The sequence below is a fragment of the Mustela nigripes genome, chromosome 11, assembly GCF_022355385.1.
Source record: "Mustela nigripes isolate SB6536 chromosome 11, MUSNIG.SB6536, whole genome shotgun sequence".
Lineage (NCBI taxonomy): Eukaryota > Metazoa > Chordata > Mammalia > Carnivora > Mustelidae > Mustela > Mustela nigripes.
This window is the reverse complement of record NC_081567.1, coordinates 8,271,048-8,294,974: the sequence shown is the minus strand read 5'-3', so window position 1 is coordinate 8,294,974 and position 23,927 is coordinate 8,271,048. Positions and strand designations below refer to the sequence as shown.

General features: G+C 49.5%; 1 protein-coding gene and 1 non-coding gene across 3 annotated transcripts in view; one reads left to right on the top strand and one right to left on the bottom strand.

Annotated features, from left to right (window-relative positions):
- The window catches only part of CUX1 (cut like homeobox 1), a 351,017-nt gene that overhangs the window by 128,590 nt on the left and 198,500 nt on the right, over window positions 1–23,927 (bottom strand). For both annotated transcript variants that reach the window (XM_059414613.1, XM_059414614.1), the window contains exons 5-8: window positions 15,580–15,717; window positions 11,626–11,749; window positions 8,743–8,819; window positions 7,005–7,071 (exon numbers count right to left, since the gene is read on the bottom strand). In XM_059414613.1, coding sequence (XP_059270596.1) covers window positions 7,005–7,071; window positions 8,743–8,819; window positions 11,626–11,749; window positions 15,580–15,717 — 406 coding nt within the window. The remainder of the gene's footprint in view (window positions 1–7,004; window positions 7,072–8,742; window positions 8,820–11,625; window positions 11,750–15,579; window positions 15,718–23,927) is intronic.
- LOC132027336 (U6 spliceosomal RNA) lies at window positions 20,970–21,075 on the top strand. The gene has a single exon (XR_009407125.1). It is a non-coding gene; the product is annotated as a U6 spliceosomal RNA (small nuclear RNA).

The following is a 23,927-nucleotide window of genomic DNA, read 5'->3' as shown; positions in this document are numbered from 1 at the left end:
CTACAGAGACCCCACCCGGCTGTCGTCAAGGCGAAGGCTCACGCTGACTGACGAGGTCACCCACGAGCGTGGGGACGTGCACACGGTGTAGGGACAGGACAAGCCCTCTCCGGAGGCAGTTCCGCTGGTGTCTGTCACCACCGAGCGGGTGGCAGGAACACTCGCAGTACGTCCTGGACGTAGGCAGGCACAGGTCACGACGTCCGTCCGACAGGTCTCTAGAGGCACTGGGACGGCTGTGCTCGCCATCAGTCTCCTTCTCCGTTTCCTTGAGCTGCAGACTGTGAAGTTCCCAAGCTTTACCTTGATCCCAAAATGAGGGAAACCTCAAGGGTCTCTATAAACACGACATTTTTATAAAAGCATGCCAAGCCCCGGCGACAGTCAAGGACTAATGCTTTTCTCTCTAATACGCTCTTCAAGGATGCCGGAGGAGCGGGGTTACTCTCTCTCTACCCACAAGCTCGTTTGTACACACACCCCGCCCAGCATCGCGTAGGCACATGGGTACGTGGGTGTTTCAGCATTCGGAGCGGGGCACGCGAGCCCGTGCGCAGATGGCATCGGGAACGTCCCCGTCCCCTTCATTCTGCAGTCCCCGCACTTGACACCGGGCCTGACATTTTAACACAGGCTTCTAGTGAGCGTGGCTGAAAGGGGGGAGGCGTAGAGACCCCGGTCTCCTGCCAACGCTGGGTAAACGTCCAGACACATCTGGAGTCCACGGGACGGGTGAAGGATCCTCGGCACTCAGAGGAAATTCGACGTGGACTTGGAAAGATGAAACAATCCCCTTCTTCCCACACAGTGCCCTGGGCTGGGAAGAGCCTGGCTCTGGGCTGTGCTGCTTAGAGACGCTGCTGTTGCTGGAGAGGCCGAGGAGAGCCCTCTGGGGCTCACCCAGGCGTCGGATTTTAGGTGTGAGGTGAAATGCTGATACAGGGATGGAGAATCCTAGGATTCTACAAAATGCATGTCACGCTCTTTGGGAGCTAAAGCCACAGAGCGGGGAAAGCCCCCTCTTCTCCCCTCAAAGTCCTTAGCTGTTCCCCGCAAGCGTCATCTGACCGCCTCTAGGTTGAAGGGACAGCAGGTTCTTTATTCAAGCCCAGCCCCTTGAAACCATCAAAGTGGCTGTCTCTCTATTTTTAGGGAAATTAATCTAACCAGGATAATTACAGCAACTCATACTGGAAATTGATGACTCATCAAAAAGACAGGAAATAGAAAATGTTCCGCTCTTAAAGGTACAGCCGAGAGACTCCATTTCAGGAGACCAGCGCCGGTGTTGTCAAGTTCAACGGCGATGCGCAGGCGTCCAGCGGGATCATCAGAACAGCTGTGCGGTTCTCGGGCTCCGCCGCCTGCGCTCTACCAGGCCCCCTTCCACAAGTCCTTCACGGGGAGGTGTCAAAATAAATAAATAGAGGAGCAACCAGTCTGCCAGGGCTGACAGGAGGGGGCCGGAGGGAGAGCGAAGGCTTGAGGGGCTCCACGGCGACCTCTGGCCTGGCTGGCCCTCCCATAGGTGACACCGCTCTCTTCAAGGCGGTCACGCGTCACCACCTCAGGGTGTGCAGGGCGCTGGATTTCGGGGCCAGGCCAGAAACCTCCGGGGACTAGTCCCCAGTGACCCGCGCTCGCGGAGGGTGTCCACCCCACCGCCAGTCTCCAGCAGGTGGTCTGCACGTAGCCCCACCTGCGCATCGGGTCTCCAGCTGCCGGTCCCCTCCCCTTGTCAGAGCGCCTCTCGGGGCCCACGCGCCCCACTGCTGGGCATTTCCGCCCTCAACGACGTGGGGCACATACAGGCCCCCTGCCCCGGCAATTCCCACAGAGCCCTAAGCCAGGCTCACTTCTCAGAGTGCACGGTGTCCTGTGAGAAGGCACTGGTTCCCTACGTGCTCGAAAGAAAATACTCTAAAATTAACCCGAGCGAAGTTGTTCACAAATGTCCCTTTTTGTAACACACGATGGAAGTCGGCGTGTATACAATGCAGGGCTTTCTCAGAAGTACAGAGGAAAGGACTAGAACATGAACAACCTTAAGAAATATGAATTCTTCTGGCAGGAAAGGCTCGGGAGGTGCAAATTCTCCTAAGACTCACATTAGCTGTAAAACACAGAGCATTTCAGTACAATTCGGTATTTTCTTCCACGGGAGGCTCAGACACACAGGCCACAATCGAGAGGAACGCAGTGAGCGGACTGTATGTGTTGTAACGGAAGCTCTTTCTGTGCCAGGATTCCGGGGACCCAGCAAAGAGGGGACCGTGGACGGGAGGAGAAATTCCTGCACTTCGGCCCAGGATGCTAGTCGGGGAGACAACGCTCCCCTCCTGCAGGGTGCGGTGCTGACCAGCCACGAACCCAGGCGGCTGGCTGTGGAAGGTGAGGGCCAGGCTCTCTCCGGGGCCAGGTGCCACGTGCCCCGAAGCAGCTGTCCACCTCCACGGGCATCCAGGGACCTGTTTACTTACTAAAATCCACACTCCTCTGCTTGGCTGACCTGTGCAGGTTGAAGTCAATCGGGTTGCTAACTTTCCATCTGCTAATGCAAGTGGGAAGATCGGGACCCAGGGTGCCCCTCTCGGGGCAAAAGAAAAAAAAAAAGGAAAAAAAAAAAAGAAGAAAAGAAGAAAAGAAAAAAGAAAGGAAAAGGGTGTGTGGGGGGGGAAGCAGAGACATAATTCATTTATTTAACCCAGAAACGGTTATACTCTGCAACCCTGCAATCCTCTTACACAACTGTTTTGGCAAACCCCCCTATGTTCCAACAAATATTAAACTGTGCTTGCCACTTGTCTAAGGAATCTTGCATTAATAAACATGAAGAAGAACACTTTTACCTCCCACTCTCAATGACGGGACAAAACAAAGACCAGCTGTATTCATCAATGGGTCCTTGTTCTGCACATAAAGGCTAATTACATTTTGCTTCAAGCCTCCGCGTGGAAAACTTCCCCGCTGCAAGTCGGCCTGCGCTGTCCCAGCTGACGCGGGGTGGTGACTGCTCACAATAAACCGGGCTCTTAGACCGGCCTCGGGGCCTTCGACCTGCGGGCTGCTTTCCCAAGTGCGGGGGACATCTCCCAGCGACAGAGAGGCGAGGGCAACATGGGCTCTTGGAAGCCCCTGGGGAGCCCACCTTCCCCAAGGTCTGCTGATCAGAAGCACATACCAGGCCCCACTCTGCTGATCACGGAAGACGGAACGGTCACTATTGGCCATGCTAAGGGCCGCCCGCACCCCCTCCCCGACTCTGCACCACGCCGCTGTGCGTGTCCGCCGTTGGGTAAGGAAAGTGGGAGTGGTGGTCAGCGAGTGCCCCCACGGCCACGGGAGAGGCCCGGACCCCCGCCCTGTGAGCAGGGAAGCCTTCTCTGAAACCAATGCTGGACCCTGCCACCCCATCCCCCTTTTGTGATTTAAGAATTCCCTACTCTCGGAGAGAGAGCAAAGAAATGGTTTAGAAATGTTTTAAGACCATTTGTGAGAAGGTTTGCCCCCGGTGGGCTTCTACTCGTACGTATTCACGAGAAGACGTCTAGTCTACTAAGAGACACGTACGGTGGGCCCGAGGCGGATGGCAGAGCGACAAACCTTCCCCATAAAATAAAGGGGGAGAGGGATGCGAGGTGGGAGGCTCCACACACAGGCGCTCTCCCAGGCCGATGGACTCCCCGCAAAGCTACAACAGAGTCGTGAGGACTGACTCAGTCCATTCTCCACATTTTTTGTGGATTACTTACTCTGGGAAGCATGTACAGTAAGTTTGGCCCTAGGCTGCCTTTTGTTAGCAGTCAGTCCACTTCCAACTTGGGAAATGCCCAACCCCTATGCGGGCCTGAGTCCACTGTCCTTCCCCCGCTCCCAACACACTCGGCACCCGCCCTGCCCCATCCCCATGTCTGGCACGTCTGGCGGGTGAGCCCGGCGGCCCCATGTTCTCGCACACCCGCACTCCTTTGCCTCGAGCAGCCCCTCACCCGAACTCATCTTTCAACCACAAACCACATGTCACCTCCTTCAGGAAGGCTTCTCTGATTACCCTTTCCTTTTGCTCCAGCTGGCTGAGCCTCCCCTAGAGGCTGCCCACTGGCTGCTGCTGAGTTCGGCCATGGGAGTTCTAGCAGTGGGAAGCGCGGAGGGTAAGGGCAGGGGTCACTCTTCGCCCCAAAGGCCACAGGTCCTCGCAAGCCTCAGTGTGGTACATCCCGGCCAGTCCTGGCTCAAGCTGCCACATTCCCTCTGTGGCATCCCTGCTGCCAGCCCCTCGCTGGAGTGCGCAGTCTTGGGGACACCCTGGCAGCACACACGCTGTGCCAGCTGACGGCCCCCCTACCACAGCAGTGATCACACTGGATTCCAACGGCTTGTCTCCCCGAAGCTTCTACCTTGGGATTTTCAGGACCGAGCACAGGGCCAGGCTCAGAGGGGGCCCTCTAGGAATGTCGGCTGTGCTGAGCAGTGGCTCTGTTCTGAGTCGTGACCCTCCTGAGTTAGGCTTGTTCTTGCCAAGCACACGCAGGCGCGCCGCACCCCTGCCTCCCTGCTCCTCTAGGGGGAGGGCAAGCAACTCCCGGCTCTGATCCTGGAAGGTGACGCGCCCCGAGCGCCCATGGCCCTGGAAAGCAGTCTGTGACAATAGCCGGTCCCGAAGCAGAACATTCTGTTAGAATAAGCAACTCTCATACATTCTGCTTCTATTTCCACTTACTGGAGTTTAGCGAACATAAGCAAGTCACCCAGGGGTTTTCATTTCATTGGATTTTTGGGGGAAAAATCTTTTTGGCCTTAGGACACACTGAAATGATGAGAAACAATCTGGAAATATTTCTCACTGAGCCCACACCAGTGACCGCCACTGCCCATCAGATGCCAGTAGAGTTGTAGGAGTTGAGGGGAGGTCTGGGGCCTCTGGGGCCCCCCTGGTGACCTTGCTGGTTCAGGGGACCCAAGATTTAATTCTTACCTGTAACAGGACAGAGCTGGCTTCTCTGTCCAGCCCAGGAGTCAGTGTGTCTATAATCCGTAACTAGAAAAACACTCAAGACTGAAAATTATCTCTATCATCTTAAGAGGCGGTCACCTGGGAGCAGGGCCCTGACCGGTGGCCGTGCTGTCCTCCCCCAGCGTCAGCCTGGCCTCTAGCGAGGTCAGAGAGGGTGGGGACAGAGGAGGAGAGACCCTGACCCCCTGGGCTGTCTCCCGGCAGCTCCCCAGCCGCCAGATTCCCCACCCAGCGCGGATGGAAACCTGGGGGCGGGGAGCGTGTCAGCCCTTTCTACATGGCTCTTTTGGGCTAAGTCGCTTCCCCAACGCCTAAGACAAACCATTCAATGGACACAAATTTTCTCTGTGGCTTCTCTAGAAGCCCAATAAAGAAAGGATGAGTCTAACCCAGGGACCAGTACTTAGCACTCAAGTGACAAGTAGCATTATTTGCTGTCATTTCTGAATGGCTTCGGTAGAGGCCGGATGTCTCCAGGCTGCTTCTCTTCCCTAAGCAGGTGCATGTCTGCGGCTAACGGCACCTCCTCTCCGGCACGCCCCGGGAGGACAGGGCAGGAGGCACCAGCTTCTGGAAGCTGAGCCTCTTAAAACATTCTCAGAGTAGCGGCTTTCAAAGTAATTTCTGATTGAGACCCCCCGAAAGAACTGCATTTTACACGGCAACCCAATAACCGTACTTTTGTGTTTTTAGATTTCTACACACAATGAACACGAAAGTGTCACAAAACAATACTCGACTTTACCCTGTGCCGGGAGCCGGGATACTGTCTACTCCGCTCTGTTTTTCTGTTTTCCATTCTTTTTTATTGCTCAACCCGCCGGGTGCCGCTCACTACACTGACTTTGTCCCTGACACCCAGTTTGAGAAACACTGGCTTAGAGGGGCTCAGAGACGGGCTGCACAACTTTTGAAGTGAGCAACAGAGCAAGCTTTGGTTAATTATAGAAATGCAAGACGTATCTATGTCTTCTAGAAAGAAATGTGGGTTACAAAAACAAAATAATAAACCTTGTCGGGGGGAAAAAAAGAAGGAATTTACCAAGAAAGACAATGACTATTCTTAGTAGAATAAAATCCAGGAAGAAATAATAGAAAAATAAGGGTGCCAGGCTGGCAGAATAGGGGGCCAGATACCAACGCCCCCCCACCCGCCCCGGGCAGTGATGCCCGCACAGGCACAGCAGGAGCACAGCGGGGCACCCTTCTTACTGGCACAGGCAGCCTGGGGGGCATGGGCTTCTGGGGGACACTGGGGGAGGCTCCCAGGACAGGAGGTGGCTCAACTTCTTGTCTGGTGGCCCTTCCTGTCTGGACTTTGACAGGGGAGACTGGGGAGGGACAACTGCTGCTGCTTTGTCATCTCTCTTGATTTCTGTCACTACTGTTCCTTCTTTTCTGGTGTTCTGCACGTGGGTGGAGTGTGCCCGTGCTGCCCCAGATCACGGATTTCCTTCTGGCAAGAGCCTCGTGTGACACACGCCCACCCCCAACAGATGCAGGCCCTGTGTGTCCGTACATGGATGTGTCTGTACATGGATGCCCAGTGTGACGCGCGAGTAAATACATCTGTGTGGGAGCCAAGGTCGCAGACACAGGGAAAAGGGGACGTCATCTGCACAGACCCAGCTCCCCCAAGGGTCCCATGTGTCCCCTCTTCTGTAAGATGCCCTGTTCCCAAACTTTCTTAGAAAAAAAGCACATGCTGATGAGGCTTCCTAATAATTAAGGACACAAGTTCCAGTGTTCGACGATCTCCAGAGCTTACTGTCACACCACGGTCATCAGATTGACGCGAGCAGCTCATGGTGGTGCTGCTGTTGTCCCCACGGTAGCCCTGAGGCTGAGCGCCTCCTAAATCCCATACCGTTTTGTGAAAGCCAACAGACAGGAGGGCAAAGTGGGGTGGCGGGGTGTCTTCCATGGATTAACAAAGCTGGGGACACCTGACCGAAAGCATGCAGACGGTGGAAGCCAGGCAGAGACTTACTTGGCAGTAATTTCTTCATCGTATTTGGTTTTCAGGTCGAATAATTCTGTTCGAGTTTTTTCCAGGGCTGAAAGGCAGAGGACATAAAACCTTAATATAAGACACCAGTCGTTCGAATTAAATCAGAAAAGGTAAAGTAGGGGCGCCTGGGTGGCTCAGTTGGTTAAGCCTCTGACTCGGTTTCGGCTTAGGTCACGATCTCGGGGTCACGAGATCGAGCCCTGCGCTGGGCTCTGCACTGAGCGCGGAGCCTGTTCAAGAGTCTCTCTCTCTTCCTCTGCCCCTCCCCCCGCCAAAGAAAAAGAAAGAAAGACAAAGGACACAAGCAGTGTATACGCATCCGAGGGGTCCAGGATAACGGAAGTGCACAGAAGGGGCCCGAATCCCCTTCCCTTCCGCCTCCTCTTAGCCACGCCCCTCCTCGGAGGTAATTCCTGTTATTGGTTCAGTGTGTAGATTCCCTGCTTTTACATATATTTTATTATTTAAAAAATGCTCTCATACACAGTTACATATATATATATTTTTTTCTTCCCCTCCCGACCCTGCACAGATAGGATGATCCAAATACTTTCTGAGACTTGCTCTTTTCCTTGAGCAGAACTGCATGGAAAGCTCTCCGTATCGGGACACAGGCAGTAACAGCAAGCTCTTGCACGAAGCCGGCCAAATGCTGGGCACCTGAGGACCCTCAGGAGCCAAGGTCCTGGGGTAAGGAGCCGAGACATGCTGGAAAGACAAAAGCCAGCGGGCTGGCTCCCCAGGAGGCAACTTACGTTCCCAGCAATACCAGGAGTGTGACTATTTTCTTATACTCTCACCAACACTGCATATTATCAATTAAAGAAAATTCTTCTGACAGTATGACAGGCAAAACAATCTTTCCCCTGATTTAATGAGCATCCTCTTGCCTGTTAAGAATTGTTAATATTTTTTCATGCATGTACCGGCCACGTGCGTGTCCCCCCTCAGACCACCTGTTTGCATCTCTGGCCCCTCGTTCTACTGGACCGTTTATCTCTTTGTATGGATTTCCTAGTGAGTTTTTAAGGTGTCTTGAGATCTTGGGGGGTCTCATTCACGTGTCTGGAAATGTGCTGTGGTTATGTTCTCACACTCTGGCATGAGGTACTCCCTCGGATTATGAGGTCTTCTGATGTTTTCCCCCCCACGTTCAAATTAAGTATATGACGCAGTTTCCCTTTCAGGGGAAGAAAAGAAAGAGAAAGAGAAAGAGAAAGAGAAAGAGAAAGAGAAAGAGAAAGGAGGAGAAGAAAAAAAAAAGCATAAAGAAACGATAAAAACTCCAGAACAACCTTTTCGGGCATCTTAAATTTTAAAGTTCTACTAGTACTGTGCTTAAGACGGGAGGAAGTGTTGTTTTTTTTTGTTTTGTTTTTCCCCCTCTTGGTTCCAAATGAGACATCGGTCCTTGACAGTTGGGCGATTTAGATGTGTTTGTTGGAAAAAGAGCAGAAAGAAAGGGCGGTGTGTGGAAGGGATGGGAAAGGAACAGACCCTCCCACCTGGACGTGACCCACTCAGGGTGGGTAAGAATGAGGTCAAGGTCGAGAGGCTGGGGGGAGGGGTCTGAGGAGCGTGGGCGCCTTCACTCGTCCAGGGGGCCTGGGACAGGGATGGGGGTGTGGAAGGGGGAGTCGGGGGACAAGGGCACAGCCCAAAGCCCCCCACTTCCGTCTTCCCCGAATGGACTTGACTAGGATGCAGAACGTCCCACCTGTCTGCAGACTTTGAACTTTGTGTTCCGCTTCCTCCAGCTTTGAGGTGGTAGACATCTGCGTCTCCTGCAGCTTTCTAGAAAGGAAGAGAATAAAGCCAACTTGGTCATCTTATTCCCCAACGTGAACGTCCTATGTGCTTTGGAGCTCGGCGGCCAACAGTCTTTGTGGCAATCCATGCCAATGGCCCTGGGTGCATGATGGGGCTACCGCTGGGGGCGCCACGAGCGTCACGTGGCTGCTCCCCAATCTTCAGCGCCCAGACTCTGTACCCACATGCGACACAAGGTGGAGCGTGCATCCCGCGGGACCTGATGCAGGCTGATGGCCACAGCCGGGCATCTTAAATGTAACTTGCTCTTCACGTGCCAGATATTTAAAAAAATAAAAATAAAAATCATCATCACGCACTCATTGTTTTCCGAAGTTCCCCAAGAAGAATGATACATTTACATTTTGCTGACACAATGAAGGAATTTGTTGGGATAAAGGATGTGCTAATAGATGTGACAGCTGCTCCACGTCTGTTATAATGGAATGTACATGTGACCATAATACCTAATGCGCGATTGTCAGTGTTTGAACCCAGCGTCCCCGGATTTACATTTCCCCTGATCTCCAGATGAATTCCCTGGTCAATAAATAGCATTCCTTCCTCCTCATCTGCAGAAAATGTCTAAAAATAAGTTTATTATTTTTACATCATATGAAGAAAACACACGCTCTCAGACTAACAAACCTGGGAATACAAAAAAGTAGAAATTACATCGTTTAAAAAAATTGCTCAAATTTCCATCCCTTATGGAGAAGGGATTGCTCACGTTTTCACATATTCCAATTATAAAACTATTACAGGTTCTGAGTTAAAAAAAAAAAACAAAAACCCACCAGCTCAAGTATACTATAAACTCACACGTAATATACAACAGTGTAATAGACATTCCCTGTCCCTTTCAGTGTGAAAGGGATCACAGCACACGCGGCTTGCCCACTTTTTCACTTACTTCCTTACTTTGGAAATGTTCTACACCAGCATACGTGGCTCCCCCTCATTCTTATTAAATTATTAACGTAACCAGCCTCTGCGGACTGTTGGATTGTTTACTGCCTCTTCCTACTAAACAATTCTGCAGTGATCATTATGTAGACATTGTTGCGTAATTGTGACAGTGAATCTGCTGGAGGAAGTTCTAGCAGAGGAGTTAGAATGGTCAAAGAGTACGTGTGATTTTTTTTTTTTTATTATTGTTGTTCTGATAGATATTGAGAAACTTCCCAGTAACCAAAAAAAACTCACTAATTTAAACTCTTGCCAACAGTATGTGAGTGTTTGTTTTCCTGCGCCAACACTAGATAAAATTAAACTGAATTTTCCTGCTGAGTAAAGCTGAGCATTTGCTTCTCTTCATAAGAACTGTCTGCGTATCTCCGGCGTCCACTTCATAGCTCTCGTTTTTTCCTACTAATCTGTGAGGGCCCTTATGTGGTTGGAAAACGTCTTCTCAGTTTTTTGATGCTTTTACAATGTTTATTGTTATTTATTTTTAAATAATCAGTTTTCAATTATGATCAGAAAGAAATACCTACTCCAAAATTACTTAAAACAGAATACTTGCCCAAGTTTTCTTCTGGTATGTACACAATTGAATTATTAATGTTTAAAGCCTAGATTGCTTTCAATTTCTTGGTGTAAAGAATGACATTAAAAAAAACATCATCTAGCTTTATCTTCTCTCCCGAGTGGTCAGTCTGGTATTTGCATCTTTAAATATAATTAATTCTTTTACCTAGTTTGAAAAGCCAATTTAATAATATCAGATTCCCTGATGAACTTACTCTCACCATTTTCAGATGCATGACTTTGCTCTGTGTAGCGGTAATCACGCTGTATGTAATTGTCTATCCTGCATTTTCCACTCTGTGTCATGCTAGATATATCGCTGGTCTTACTTCAAATTCTACACTGTTATTATTTTAATGGCTGTGCCATGTTCCAGCTGGCGATGGCCCGGCTCTACCTACACATTCCTCTCTGGCCGGCATTCTGATGGCTTGCCTCCCCAAACCCTCACCCTAGGTAGTATCAGTAACATGGTGAGAAACTGCTCTGGGCGTCAAGTGCTGTTCTAGGAGCCCTGACCCTGTGGGGCTCCCTTTTCCCCTGGGGGCAGTACCCAGCCCTGCTCTCCCACACTGTACAGGACCTGCTTTGGTCCTGCAGCGAGGACTCTGGGAGGCTACGTGAGACCACGGGGGAGGCCGAGGCTGGAGTGCTGACCTGGGCTCTGGTCCCACCTCTGGGACCAGGCTGGCCGGGAGAGCAGGGCAGGTCCCGAATCTGAAGCCTTGTTTCTCTATCTGTAACAGATTTTACTGACATTGGCTGCTTGATATATGGAGTGTGGCGAGGTACAGAAAAGAGGCCAAAAACCCAAAAAAGCCCCCCAAAAAACAAAAACCCCAAGATTTGTGGCTGATGTTAAATATCTGCATTCATTTCGGCAGGTGGCAGGATTTCAGCGTGCGTCTAGGGCGTCCCCAGAGAGGGCACAAGGCCACACCCTGTCATCTCAGCTCACATCAGTGCACGCCAAGCGCACACGCTTTGTGCTCAAGCCTTGGACCCACGTGGCCTTGACAGACACACTTGACTACCTGACTCCACCCTCTGGTAAGTAACAAAGCACGGCCCTCAAGGTAATCTCCCAGATGACAGAGTAAGGGACACCTTGACTTTTCAAACAAAATTTTGGCGAGAGCCGCGCGGAGTGTGGCTCGCCATCTGGGCTGGTCTCCCGAGCTTGCTCCGAAGGCTCCTCGCAGAGTCAAGTTCAGGGCTAAGAACATCGTGTCAGTGCGTGCAGACCCCACCAGACACTCACCTCTCCTTTTCCGCAAAATCATTTTGTAACTTCTGTTCCTTTTCGAGAGCTATAGTCTCCGCTTGGTTCTTCAGAGTCTGTTCATATTCTCGGATTTTTTCTTTAAGTGCTTTTATCGTAACCTCTGCAGAAACAGAAACATATGGGAGTGAGCGGCGCAGATTCTGTGCGGCTACACACACAAGCCTTCTGCGACCTGGTAGGATCGCTGTTCTAAACTTTAGCTCCTCAACCTTGACACAAAATCAATGGTTACGAGTCCCTTCGGAGACCTTTTACTCTCTAAATGTTAAATTGAACTTTAAACATTTAGGCTGCGGAGGATCAATGGATTTTGCTGGGAAGAAGAGTTACGGTTTCTTCAATACGACTTACAAAAAAGTGGGGGGGGGAATCAGTGGTCATACAGAATATCATCTTATTGATAAGCTTTAAATTAGTCCTCTACTGAGGGAAGATGAATCGTGTTTTTGTGCAGTTTAAGTACTTTCTCACAGTTCATAACAGTTCATAAGCGTGTGTGCGTTCTGGAAGAAGGCGTCCTGGCCAAAGTCAGGTGAGTCTAGAGACGTGCCTGGCCCCATGCTGCGGTCCTGTGGGTTCACAAGTGACGGGGTACCGTGGGGGACGTGGTGTGCTAAGCAGGCACGGTGCACGTCTAAGGGACGCACCCCGGAACTGGGAGCTGTGTGTGCGGAGCAGGGGACTCCTGGAGGAGCCAGATCTCTGGGAGAGTGAGTGCCAGGGGTGTGGGCAGAGGGCTGGGTGACGGAGGAGCTCTGCGGGGCTCAGTGCTCAGAGCCCCTCGTGGGGCAGGGCTGGCCCCAGAAAGCCTGGGCCCCACCACCACTGAATGCGTACTTCTAGCCCTTGTTTTAATGAACCCAATGGGAACGCCAAAGCAGACGTAATGGACAGGGCAGCGCCCTGACTCAGACCCGTGGGTGGCTCGAGGGCAGGCCTATTCCGCCTGCTCCCTCCACAGACACCCCCACCCCACCCTCTGTGCCGGACCGTCCCTGGCAGGCACTGAGGTCCCAGCTCCGAGCAGAGCAGAGCTCTCGGGGAGCTGCACCTGCTGCGCGTGATCCGTCTCGTAGAAGGCGAGGCCGAGAAAGGGCCAAGGCACGAATGAATGGGGGAGCCTAGGCAGGCTGACTGGGGGAGGCCCGGATGGCGCTTGTGACAACGGGGCTCCAGGCTCATGCGACAACACTGGCTGCCAGGTCTTCGCCCAAGTCAGAACTTGCTTCGGGGCCCTCGGTCCTTCAGGTTGTGACCCACATGCGGCTTTTACAGCCCCAGCTGCACAGACGTGCGGGGCAAGGCCGGAGCCCATGCGCGGGCGGTTAGTACCCGCATGGCTTAGGGGAGAAAAGCCAAAGGCTCTTCCACGAAGAGAAGAAATGGGCCCTTTTCATGAATTGGAACCTGAAGGGCTCTCCGTAGAACCTTCCACTTTCATTCAGTGGAAACCTCTGGGTTCTCCTTAGAGAGACAGAGAGACAGAGAGAGGAAATTAAAACCAATGACCCCGTCAGGGCATCTGAAAGGAGAAAGGGGGTCTTTCTGCCTTTGGGGCTGGCTGTTTGGGGCCTGAAAGAAATACTGTGTGAGCCTCATGGCTAAGCACACACGTCGCTGTAGAGCCACAGTGACAGGGACAAAGCTGGGCAGGAGCGGACCCAAGTAGACACCACAGGTCAGCTCCGAAAACACACGCACGCTCTGTAAGTCCAGGTCCATGTCACTGTGGAGCATTTCTGCCTCTCACCACTGGTGGGAATTATCTGTGCTGCCCGTGGACCTCAGTGCTCACTCCGGCGGGGTTTCTCAGAGTGACACAGCCATGCTCCCCCCAGGGGAGGCCGGGGCACCAGCCGGGGGGCTCCCACTCTGTCTGACGGCATCTCTTTGCCATCCCCACCCCGCCCGGGCTGCTTGCTGGCCAGCCGAGACTAAGCCGGGGCTGGCTCGTCCTGGAGCCTCTGGTCCTCCTCCTGCAGGCCGGCCTGGGTCCGGGACATTCCCCGGGCGGGGGGTGCCAGCTGGAGCCCCTCCCTGTGAGCCCGTGAAGGGGGAGGAGACTGGCCGCACAGAGAGAACCGCAGTGCTCTGCTCTATAGGCGCGCCTGGGCGCCAATGTGCTCAGCTTTAAATGGCGGGGAAAGTTCTAGCACATGATAAAGAGGCCCCTTCTGCTCTAACTTTGCATCCATCTACACTACGGCTGTGACGTAAACACATGTCATGTGCACCCCACCTTTCCAAGTCAAAACCATCATGTACTGGGAAGAAAGGAGCGGAAATCGTCATTTTGTAAAGATATTAATAAATAAGGAACGGTGAGAATTTCTAGAAAAAACAGCCATGGGCAGTAAGATCCTCTGATATTTACTGAGTGCCAGGAAAAGTGCGCTAAAGAGCCCCCCAGCATCTCAAGAAAGCCCACCGCAATCCTTAGTGGTTACGATGTGAGGCCTCCCACCCAAGAAAGAGAGGATTTTCACGAAGTGAGGTCCCTCAATCACTTGTTTAAGGTCTCAGAGCTAAAAAGTGGCCCTGGAGGGTCTCAAACAGGTCTGTCTGCCTCCGGAGCCTTGTTCTGAAGTCTGGGGACTAGGGTATCTCACTGAAAAAAGCCCATCAGATGGGGCCTTTGGGGAGGACATCCCATACGGTAACGGTTCCTCGCGGGGCCGCTGGCCCTGGGGGAGCCAAGCGAGCCCGGTCGCCGAGGGAGACCATACAGGGCCCAGGGCCCACCTGCACCTCCTCCAACAACAACAAAAAAATCCATCCATAAAAAACAGGACTAGCGGGTCTGTCAAAATGAGACGTCAGAGGTCACGGGAGGGAGAAAGGCAGCCCCCTCCTCCTGGGCAGTGCTGCTAGGAAGCCGGATGCGTGCATTCCCGGGTTCTCTCTCACCTGGAGTGTGGGGGGAAGGCGGCCCCTTCTCTAACCTAGATCCCAGCCCGCTGTGTCCAGTGCCTCACTGTGAAGCAGGACAAAGCTGTCCCGACGCACCCCAAAGACTTACTGGTCCCTGTGGAGCCAGACTGAGGTGTACTCCCCCCGATACAGGGGAAAGGGGGTCCTCAGGACGCCTCTCGAAGCCTGTCTCCAATGGTCTCAAAGCCAAGGATACTTTAAAGATCTAAGTGATTGTTCTCCAGTGCACGGAACAGATTGGAGAAAGGGCTGCTCCCCCAAAGTCACCCAAAAGGCCAGCAGCCCCTGGCTCCCAGCTCCTTCCTCGCCCACAGGCCTAAACCAGAACACACGGGTGACGTTTCAGGTGGCGCTGGCAGAACGACTGGCAGCGGCTGCGACATGGGGCTGCGCTCTGTCCCCGTGACAGGCAAGCCTGCAGGCTCCCGCACACGGTGACCACATCTGGATTCAAGATGCCGCAGAGACCCCTCTGTTCTTCCCCGACAGGAAGAGCTGGGCGACCTCTGCCCTCCCGGCCTCGGTGGGTCGCCGGCTGGGCAGCCGGGCCAGTTCTCTTTCATTCAACTCGGAAGGACTAGGGGATGTGGAGCAGCGGCCATTATCAAAGGACTTACAGGCTCCGGCCCTGTGATCACGCGCTGGCTCTCTGACAGGTGTCGCCCACAGGCAGCCCATCAGCCTTCTGAAAGGCTGACCCCATCCCACGATGATCTAGGAAGAACTGCAAAGACTCCTGGGCAGGCCCGTCCTGGGGCTGCAAGAGCAGGTGTCGTCACCGTGCTCGGGAGAAGTTTTGCTTCTAAACGGCTTCGTGTTATTACTCTTATCATCTCTCTCTAACGAATCTGATTTGGGTCCCACCCTGACTTCCTGACGTGGAATCCAGTTAGAGCTCGTCCGGAGAGCGTGGGGAGGCAGCTAGAGGCAGAGGGGAACAGCAACAACAAACAAGGTGAAGACAAGAGAAAGTAAAGCACAGAACCGTCTGGCACCCACCTTGATTTTTCACTTCGGCAAATTCCTTGTTGTACTCTTCCAGAGTTTCCCGAAGTTTCTGGTTCTCTGTTTCAATGTCGTGCAGACGCTGCACTTTGAGCTGGAGCTGCTGCCCGAGGTCCAGGGCAGGCACGGGATCTACGGGACAGGACAATGCACGTCACCCAACTCCGGGCACAGACCAGCCACGTTCATGGCCCGGAGCAGGCCAATGGCAGGGCCCAGGAGGTCAGCCTCCCCTGGCTCCCCCGAGGCTTCTCTGGCCCCTGCAGAGCCCCAGGTGACAGGCCAGGGATGCTTCTCTGCAGCCTACAAAGGATGGGCACGCAGCCCCAGCCTCCAGGGCCACAGTTTGTGGTTGTGGTGTGGCAGTGGCCACGGGTGCACTGGGATCTGCCCACAGCTCTGGCATGGTGCAACACTCGGAGGATTTCTGGGTCCTCGAGCTGATGGACAGGAAGGGGACACACGTGGCAGAGGCAAGGGGAGGCATCAGAAGCCTCAAGTCTCCTATAATGCTTGGGAGGCTGGAAGTACCACTGATGCCCTGACAGTGTCTTGCTGTCACGGACACCCTGAAGGACGTTTTCTCACTGGAGCTTCCCCACCATCCCAGGGAGGGGTTGTGACGGCGTGTTGTGTTCCTGTCTCACAGGTGGGACTAAAGCTCCTGGGAGCACAGTGGCTTGGCCAGGGTTTCCCGGCTCCGTGGCGGGCCGCCCAGCTGCAGGGGCGAGACTCCCCGGGTCACAGTGCGGATGCGGGAAACCGCACCTGCACGGGTCGCATGACGTCCCGCGGGCCAACTCGGTGTGTGATCTGCGATCAGACGGACCTACACAAAACTGGATTCTCCCCTCAAATTCCAGACTGCAGAACGGAACTTGCAATACTGACTCTTGGCCTTTTGACTCTATTGCTAACTCAGCGCACGGTGGGGAGAAGCTGATGCTCTTCATTCTTTCCTCCGCTGCCAGAAAGGTGCGTCTCTGGTCCACCTGCTGGGCACCGGGCGAGTGCCTCCCCTAGAATTCTCGGCCGGCCCGCGTGGAATAACCCAGTCCGCTGGGCTTAGAGGAGATTACTGGAGATATTTCTGGTATGGACGCCAGTCTCACTTGTGAGGTGGCTGCGAAGATTTAGTCTCTGCGGCAGGAATGCTAAACACCGGGCCCCGAGCATCAACAAGGGCATATATTCAAGAGCGCACTTGATTTTCAAATACCAGAGTCATTAATTTTTCAGACCACCCTCGGTTCCTGGAAGCGAGGGGAGATGTCCCATGCCTGAGTCGGCCAGTCCGCCAGGAGCCAGGAGCCCTGCGAGATGCCAGCGTCTCCGCAGAGTTTACAAAGACGCCGGCCCTGGGGAATGTCCAGTGCAGTGGCGGACCTGCTTGCGGGGCTTTAACACAGCACTGGCTGTCATGCGACCCCTGGGGCCGGAGGGGGGCATTTATCCCGGGTGTCTACACAGTTTATGACTATGTCACTTTCTCATTTGTGGCTCTGCATTATTATTTTAATCAGCATTAAAATATTTACATTAAATTAGATTTCAAAAGCTATTCTGGGGAGACGGGTCCTTATAAGTAGGGGGTAGTGGTAACCCAGAGGCAGAATTCCTCAGAACATTCCAGGTGCTGTGTTTTTTGTCCTTTTTTTTTTTTCTTTCATTTCACGCATCTCCAGGGTACTTTCCTACCTCCCCACCTCCAACACCTGCCTTTTTCACCCTTCTGTCTCCCAGTGGTCCCACGCGGGTCAAAAGGCCTGAAGGACAGAGACAGTCCGCCCAGGGCCCTCTTCATCTAGAACACCCATCTGAACTTGACACTGAGGTCAGGGAAGGATTGAGAAGAACCACTGCACTTGGATAAAATTCTATTAACGTTTGCGCATGGAGGCTTTCCAGACAGCTGCCCGTACAAATTATATTTTTAAAGAGCTAAGCAAGTATCCTGCCCTCTCCGTCCCAAAAATTTCTGGCGACAACTTTTCTAGTCCATTCCTTTTAAAAGGCCAGGACCCACTGTGTCTGCTTCGAATAAAAAATAGCTTCCCTCGTTCGATTCAGCCAGGAACTCAGTGACATATAAAAAATAACATGCACATTATCAAGTGAATGGGAACTAGACCTTTAGACAAAATTTCAAAGCATTACATTGTAAATGAAAATTCTGGCAATCTCATAATTATTCATTAGGCATGTATATTTAATTTAACACTATTAAAGGTTAATGCCTAAGTAGCAAAACTGGTCACAGAATAAAGAATGAACTCAATGTTCAAACATCTCTATGTATTAAACTTCAAACTTTACTACGGTACAGTTGAACGACTAGACGCCTCCAGCATTTGAATATTGTTTTGGATTATGTAAAAGGCATTGCTGAAGTCGCTCTTAGGCTTAATTTTTATTACTTGTATTAAAGGAACAGCTAATTACCACATGACAATATAATGACTCTAGCATTTTGGGCTGGAGACCAAAACAATGAATCTCGGCGTGCCGAACCCCAACCTGTATGTTAATCCAGGGGAAATCATGGCTTTTTGTCTCATTAATGATTCCCAGGGCCATTAAACCCCACACAAGTATTGTTGGGTCTCATTCTGAATGTCACAAGCCTCCGACCTCGGCAGCTCAATTAGGGAATTGCCTGGTGGAGGCCAGAGAACACACCAAATCCTGCAAACCCGTCTCCTTGCCTCTTCCAGTTCAACGGGCTTGAGCGTTGGTTCCATCCGCCCAACGTGACAAACTTGCAAAGTGTTTTACAATCATCTGATAGTTAATTCCTAAAACGCTCTTTGAGGCATTATGGAGCTCATTATGCAACACAGGACCCAGAACATAATTACAACAAACAACAACAATGCCATCACCTGTATTTACCCAGCACCTTCTCCTAAGTACATGTAACATGACCTCATTAATTCCAGCCGGCACAGTCAGAGGTCGGGGGAGGGGGCGCTGGCACAGGGACTGGGGGGGCGGGGGGGAGAAGTCGGAGGCAAACAGGCGCACACAATTCTAATTAGGATTTCTGCTTCCTGAACCAGCAGCCAACTAAATTATACTGTCTCTTCAAGCACTAATTTAACAAGTATTTCCTACGCATCTCTCTGCTCCGGGCAAGGCCAGGGTAAGGCGCTGGGACGAACGTGCGGCAGCATCAGCTGGGACCAGCCTCCCGGGAGAGACACAGCAAGTTCACAAATGACCAAAGGGAAAGCAAAGCGGGCGACACTGACGAGATGAGCTGGAGACCACTCCCGGATGGAGACCATGGGGGCAATCGGGCCTGGTGGGAGACGCAGCAAGTGGCCACGGAAGCGCCAGGCAGGGCCAGGAGAACACTTCAGTCCGACTGCTGGCGCCCATGTACGTTTCATGACGTCAGGACCGTTCTAGGTGCTGGGTGGGGGGCATGGCGATAAGAAGACAAAACCCTTGCTCTCAAAGGCCTGACATTCTACTGAAATGAAGGAAATAGACAAAAAGCAAAACTAAACAAAACAAAATACTTTCAAGCACTGCCAAGCAGGACTATGAGAGGAAACAGGGTGTGGGAACGGGGAATGGGTCCTGGAGACAGATGGACAGGGAGGGCTTCCTGGAAGAGGTGGCGCTGAGATTAAGAGGCAGGTGCCAAAGATGAGAGACTCTGAAGCCTCTTGGCAGAGAGAAGAGCAGTGCAAAGGCCCGGAGGCGGATGTGAATGTGGCATATTCCAGGCACAGAGAGAAGCCAGCAAGGCTGCGGTGAAAGGAAGAAGGACCGCAAGGGACACATCGTCAGTGACTGAGGCCTGTGTTTAGGTAGCTAAAGAAGAATACAAACAAAGTTAAGGAGAGAAAGAGAAGACATAAAGAAGAATCAAATAGAATTCTGGATCTGAAAATACCAATTACTGCTGACACGGTAAGTAGCGCATCAGTCTCATTAAAAATACAACGTCTGAATCAAGTTTGTATTCAGTTCTACTCCTGATGGGAAAACCCGTCAGCAGAGGACGCTGGTAAGGTAAGCCTCTGGCCTACAAGAAGAAAACTGCAGCACTCAGGACCAAAGAAAGGCTTGTTGGTTTGGTGGCAAAGTATTTAAGAGTTTTAGGCTTAAAGACGAGTTATGCAATTTTCTTTTGAAAAGTTAAATGTTCCACATTAGCTGCCCTGTTCTCTGATGGCAGATGGCTATCAGTAGTACGCTACCTTGCAGACATTTTTGAAAAAACAAACACATGATCTAGTTGATGTTCTAATACTGGGCAAAAAATCACTTCTTGAAAGAAGCTCATGCTATAGTGATAGCATTTCAAAAGCAGGTATTTGGAAACATTCCCATCATCATCTAAATGTACAGGCAAAAACAACGTCCTCTACGAAAATGTCTCAGCTACAAAAATGACTGCAAAAAATAGGATAATCGGGGGGGGTGGGGTGGGGGGAGATAAGTTAATAAAAACAGAACTAGAAATGACAAGAGATAATGGGATTAGTTGATGACGATGTCAACAGCTATTATAAGCCTGCTCAAGGATTTAAAGAAAAATATAAACACAATGAGGAGAGAAATGGAAGCTACAAAGAAGAAGCAAATGGAATTCTGGAGCTTGAAATACAATGTCAGAAATGGAAAAAAAATAATTCCCTCAACTGGCTTAACACCAGATTAGACACTGCAAAAGAATAAAGATCAGTGAATTCACAGACCCAATCATAGAAACTGTCTGAATAGGAAGAATGTTACTAAAGCCTCGGCAACCTACGGAATGGTACCAGGAGGTCTAATGCTGGTCCTGAAGAGGGGCAAGGAGTTGATCTGAAGAAACAGGGGAGAAATATTCCAAATTTGGTAAGGGTTATAAACACGAAACTCCAAGAAACTCAACAAATTACAAATAGGCTAAACACAGAACACCAATAAACTTCAACAAATTGCTGAAAAGAAGAATAAAAAGGCAATCTTAAAAGCCAGAGAAGAGAAGGCTTGTTCTGTGCAGGGGAAGAAAAATAAGACTAACTAGGGACCTCCTGTCAAAAATAAAGCAGGCCAGTTCTGAGAGACAGAGAGAGAGAGAAACAAACAAATAAATCCAAAATTGCCAATGTACAGTTTTATACCCAAGAAAAATGTCTTTCAAAAAAATGAGGTTGAGTTTTGTTTTTTTCCCCCTCAGATGAATGAATGGTCAGCATGCCCACACTGTAAGAAATGTTAAGGGAGATGATATAGACTGAAAGAAAATGGTGCCGGACAGAAACCTGGATGTGCACAAAAGAATAAACAACACCAGAAATGGTAAATATATAAAAATAAAATGCTATTTTTCTCATTTTTAATTTCCCAAGAAGATCATTGACTATTTAAAAGCAAAAATAGTAGCGCTTGCTTTGGCAGCACGTATACTAAAACTGGAACAGTACACGGAAGATTAGCTTGGCCGTGCACAAGGATGACATGCAAATTTGAGAGGCATTCCATATTTTTCTAAGGTGAAAGAAGAAAGCAAAAATAGTAACAATGTACTGTACCATTAGAACATATCTAGGAATAAAATGAATAACGATACACAAAGGACTAGAGAGAGAAAATAAGTGTATTGGAAGATTCTTCCATTGTATGAGAAGTAGTATAATATTATTTGAAGGTACAGTGTAATAAATTAAAGATGGTGATTGTGAACTCTAAGTAATCACTGAAAAAATAATACAAAGAGTTACAGATAACAAGACAATTGGGGAGGTAAAATAAGATCATAAAAAATAATCAAATGAAGCAGGAAAAAAATAACCCAAACCAGGTAACACAAGTAGGAAACAAACAGTAAGTTAGTTGGCAGACTTAAACCCAACTTTATCCATAATTATACTCAATGTAAAAGACCTAACGTTCCACTTAAAAAGAAGATTGTCAGATTGGACAATGAAGGAAAGCATAGCTGTTTATAAGAAATGCAACTTAAGTATAGTAACAAAAAACAGGTTAATAGTAAAAGCATAGAAAAAAGATCAAACATGAAAACATTAATCAAAAGAAAGCTTGTGTGACTAAGTTCAAATCAGACAAAGGAAACTTTAGTAGGACATGAAATATTACTAGGGATAAAGAAAATCATTGTATAAACTTAACAGAAATTGTATGATGCATTTCCTGCAACCACAACAGAATAAATCAATGACGTAACTTCCCTACCCCAAGAAGAGTGAATAAAACCCAAAGTAAGTAGAAGTTGGTAAACAGTAAAAACAAAGAGTAATAAAACTTAAATCAGAGGGGGAAAAGAGAAAAAGTAAGGCAAGCAAAAGCTAGGTCTTAATAAAAAAAAAATCATTAAAATTGACTAGCCTCCAGCCAGAATGATCAAGAAGAAAAAAGAGAGAATCCACAAGTTCTAAGATCGGAAATGACAAAGAAAGTATCACTACACATCCTACAGATACTTGAAAGATAACAAAATATTATGAACAAAACTATACCAGTAAACCGGATAACTTACATGAAATGGATCGTTCCCTGAAAAATTACCAAAACTGACGCAAGAAGAAATAAAACATCTTAATAGTCTTTTATTTTATTTATTTATTTTTGAAAAAGATTTTATTTATTTATTTGACAGACAGAGATCACAAGTAGGCAGAGAAGCAGGCAGAGAGAGAGAGAGAGAGAGAGGAAGCAGGTTCCCCACTGAGCAGAGAGCCCGATGCAGGGCTTGATCCCAGGACCCTGGGACCATGACCCGAGCCGAAGGCAGAGGCTTTAACCCACTGAGCCACCCAGGTGCCCCATTTATAGTCTTTTAAATGTTAAAGTTAAATTTATAATTAAAAATTTTGTACCAAAGAAAACCTCAAGCCCAGATGCCTTCACTGGTGAACTAGAGAAGTTTTAGAGAAGAACAATATATATCTTACACCATAACAGAGATGGTGTAATATAATACTGGTGTCACGGATAGATATCTTACACCAACTCTTTCAGCAAACAGAGAAAGAGGAGGCAGCACTTCTCAACTCATTTTGTAAAACCACAGTCCTATATTCCTGATGAACGTAAATGTGGAAGCTCTTCATGAAATATTAGCAAATCGAATCCAGCATATTCTAAAAACCACAACACATCATAACCAAGATTTATCCTAGGAAGACGAGGCTGGATTAACATCACACCATCAACCACGTAACTTCACCGTATGAAGAGCATAAAGGTAAAAAATTGTATGATCACCTCAACAGATGCAGAAAAAATCTGAGAGAACTCAGTATCTATTCATGACAAAAACTCCTGGCAAAGTAGGAATAGAAGGGCATTTTCTCAACCCCATAAAGAGTTTCTATTAAAACCCCATAGCTAACATCATACTTAATGGTGAAAGACTGAATGATTTTCCCTAAAGGTGGGATCAGTGCAAGATGTTTGCTTTCTGTACTTCTATTCATGGTCACACCTGAGGTCCAAGCCAGCGCAAGAAAAAAAAAAAAAAAAAGTATTTGACATTACAGATTGGAAAAAATACAGAACCCATCAATAACACTACCAAACAATTTGATCTGGTATTTATGAACATTCCACCCAACATCTAAGAAGTACACAACCACTTTGAGTGCACAAGGAACATGCAAGATAGAGGATCCCAAGGAATTTACCAAAAAGCTTTCAGAAATAATGGGTAAGTGTGAAAAGGCCACAAATATAGTATTATTATATAAAAATTAAGTGCATTTCTATATAAAAGTGACAAATGGAAAAGAAAATTATAAAGAAAATACTATTTACTACGGCATCCAAAAACATGACCTACTTGGGGTTATGCTGGATGAAATATGTGCCAGGCTTGTATGCTGAGAACTATAAAATATTCCTGAGGGAAATTACAAAAGACTTAAATAAAAACACCATGTTTGAAAGGAAAGATTTGGTAGTCTTAAATTGTCCATTGTCCTCAGATTATCTATAGAGGAACCCTGATTAAAATTCTAGGACACAATGTGTGAAAAGACGACCAGGGATACCTAGGTGGCCTCTGCCTTCGGCTCAGGTCATGAACCCGGGGTCCATGGATTGAGTCCCACATCAGGCCCCTCACCTGGTGGGGAGTCTGTTTCTCCCTCTGCCTGCCACTCCCCCTACTTATGGGCACACATGCCCACATGTGTGCTCTCTCGCTTGCTCTCTCTCTCTGACAATAAATAAATAAATAAACAAAATCTTACGAAGACCAAAGATAAAGAACTTCTATTACCTGATTAACACTGACTGTAAAGCTCTAGTAACCAAGACAGGGTGACATTAACATAAGGACAGACACACAGAACAATGAAATAAAATAGATGGTCCTTTAC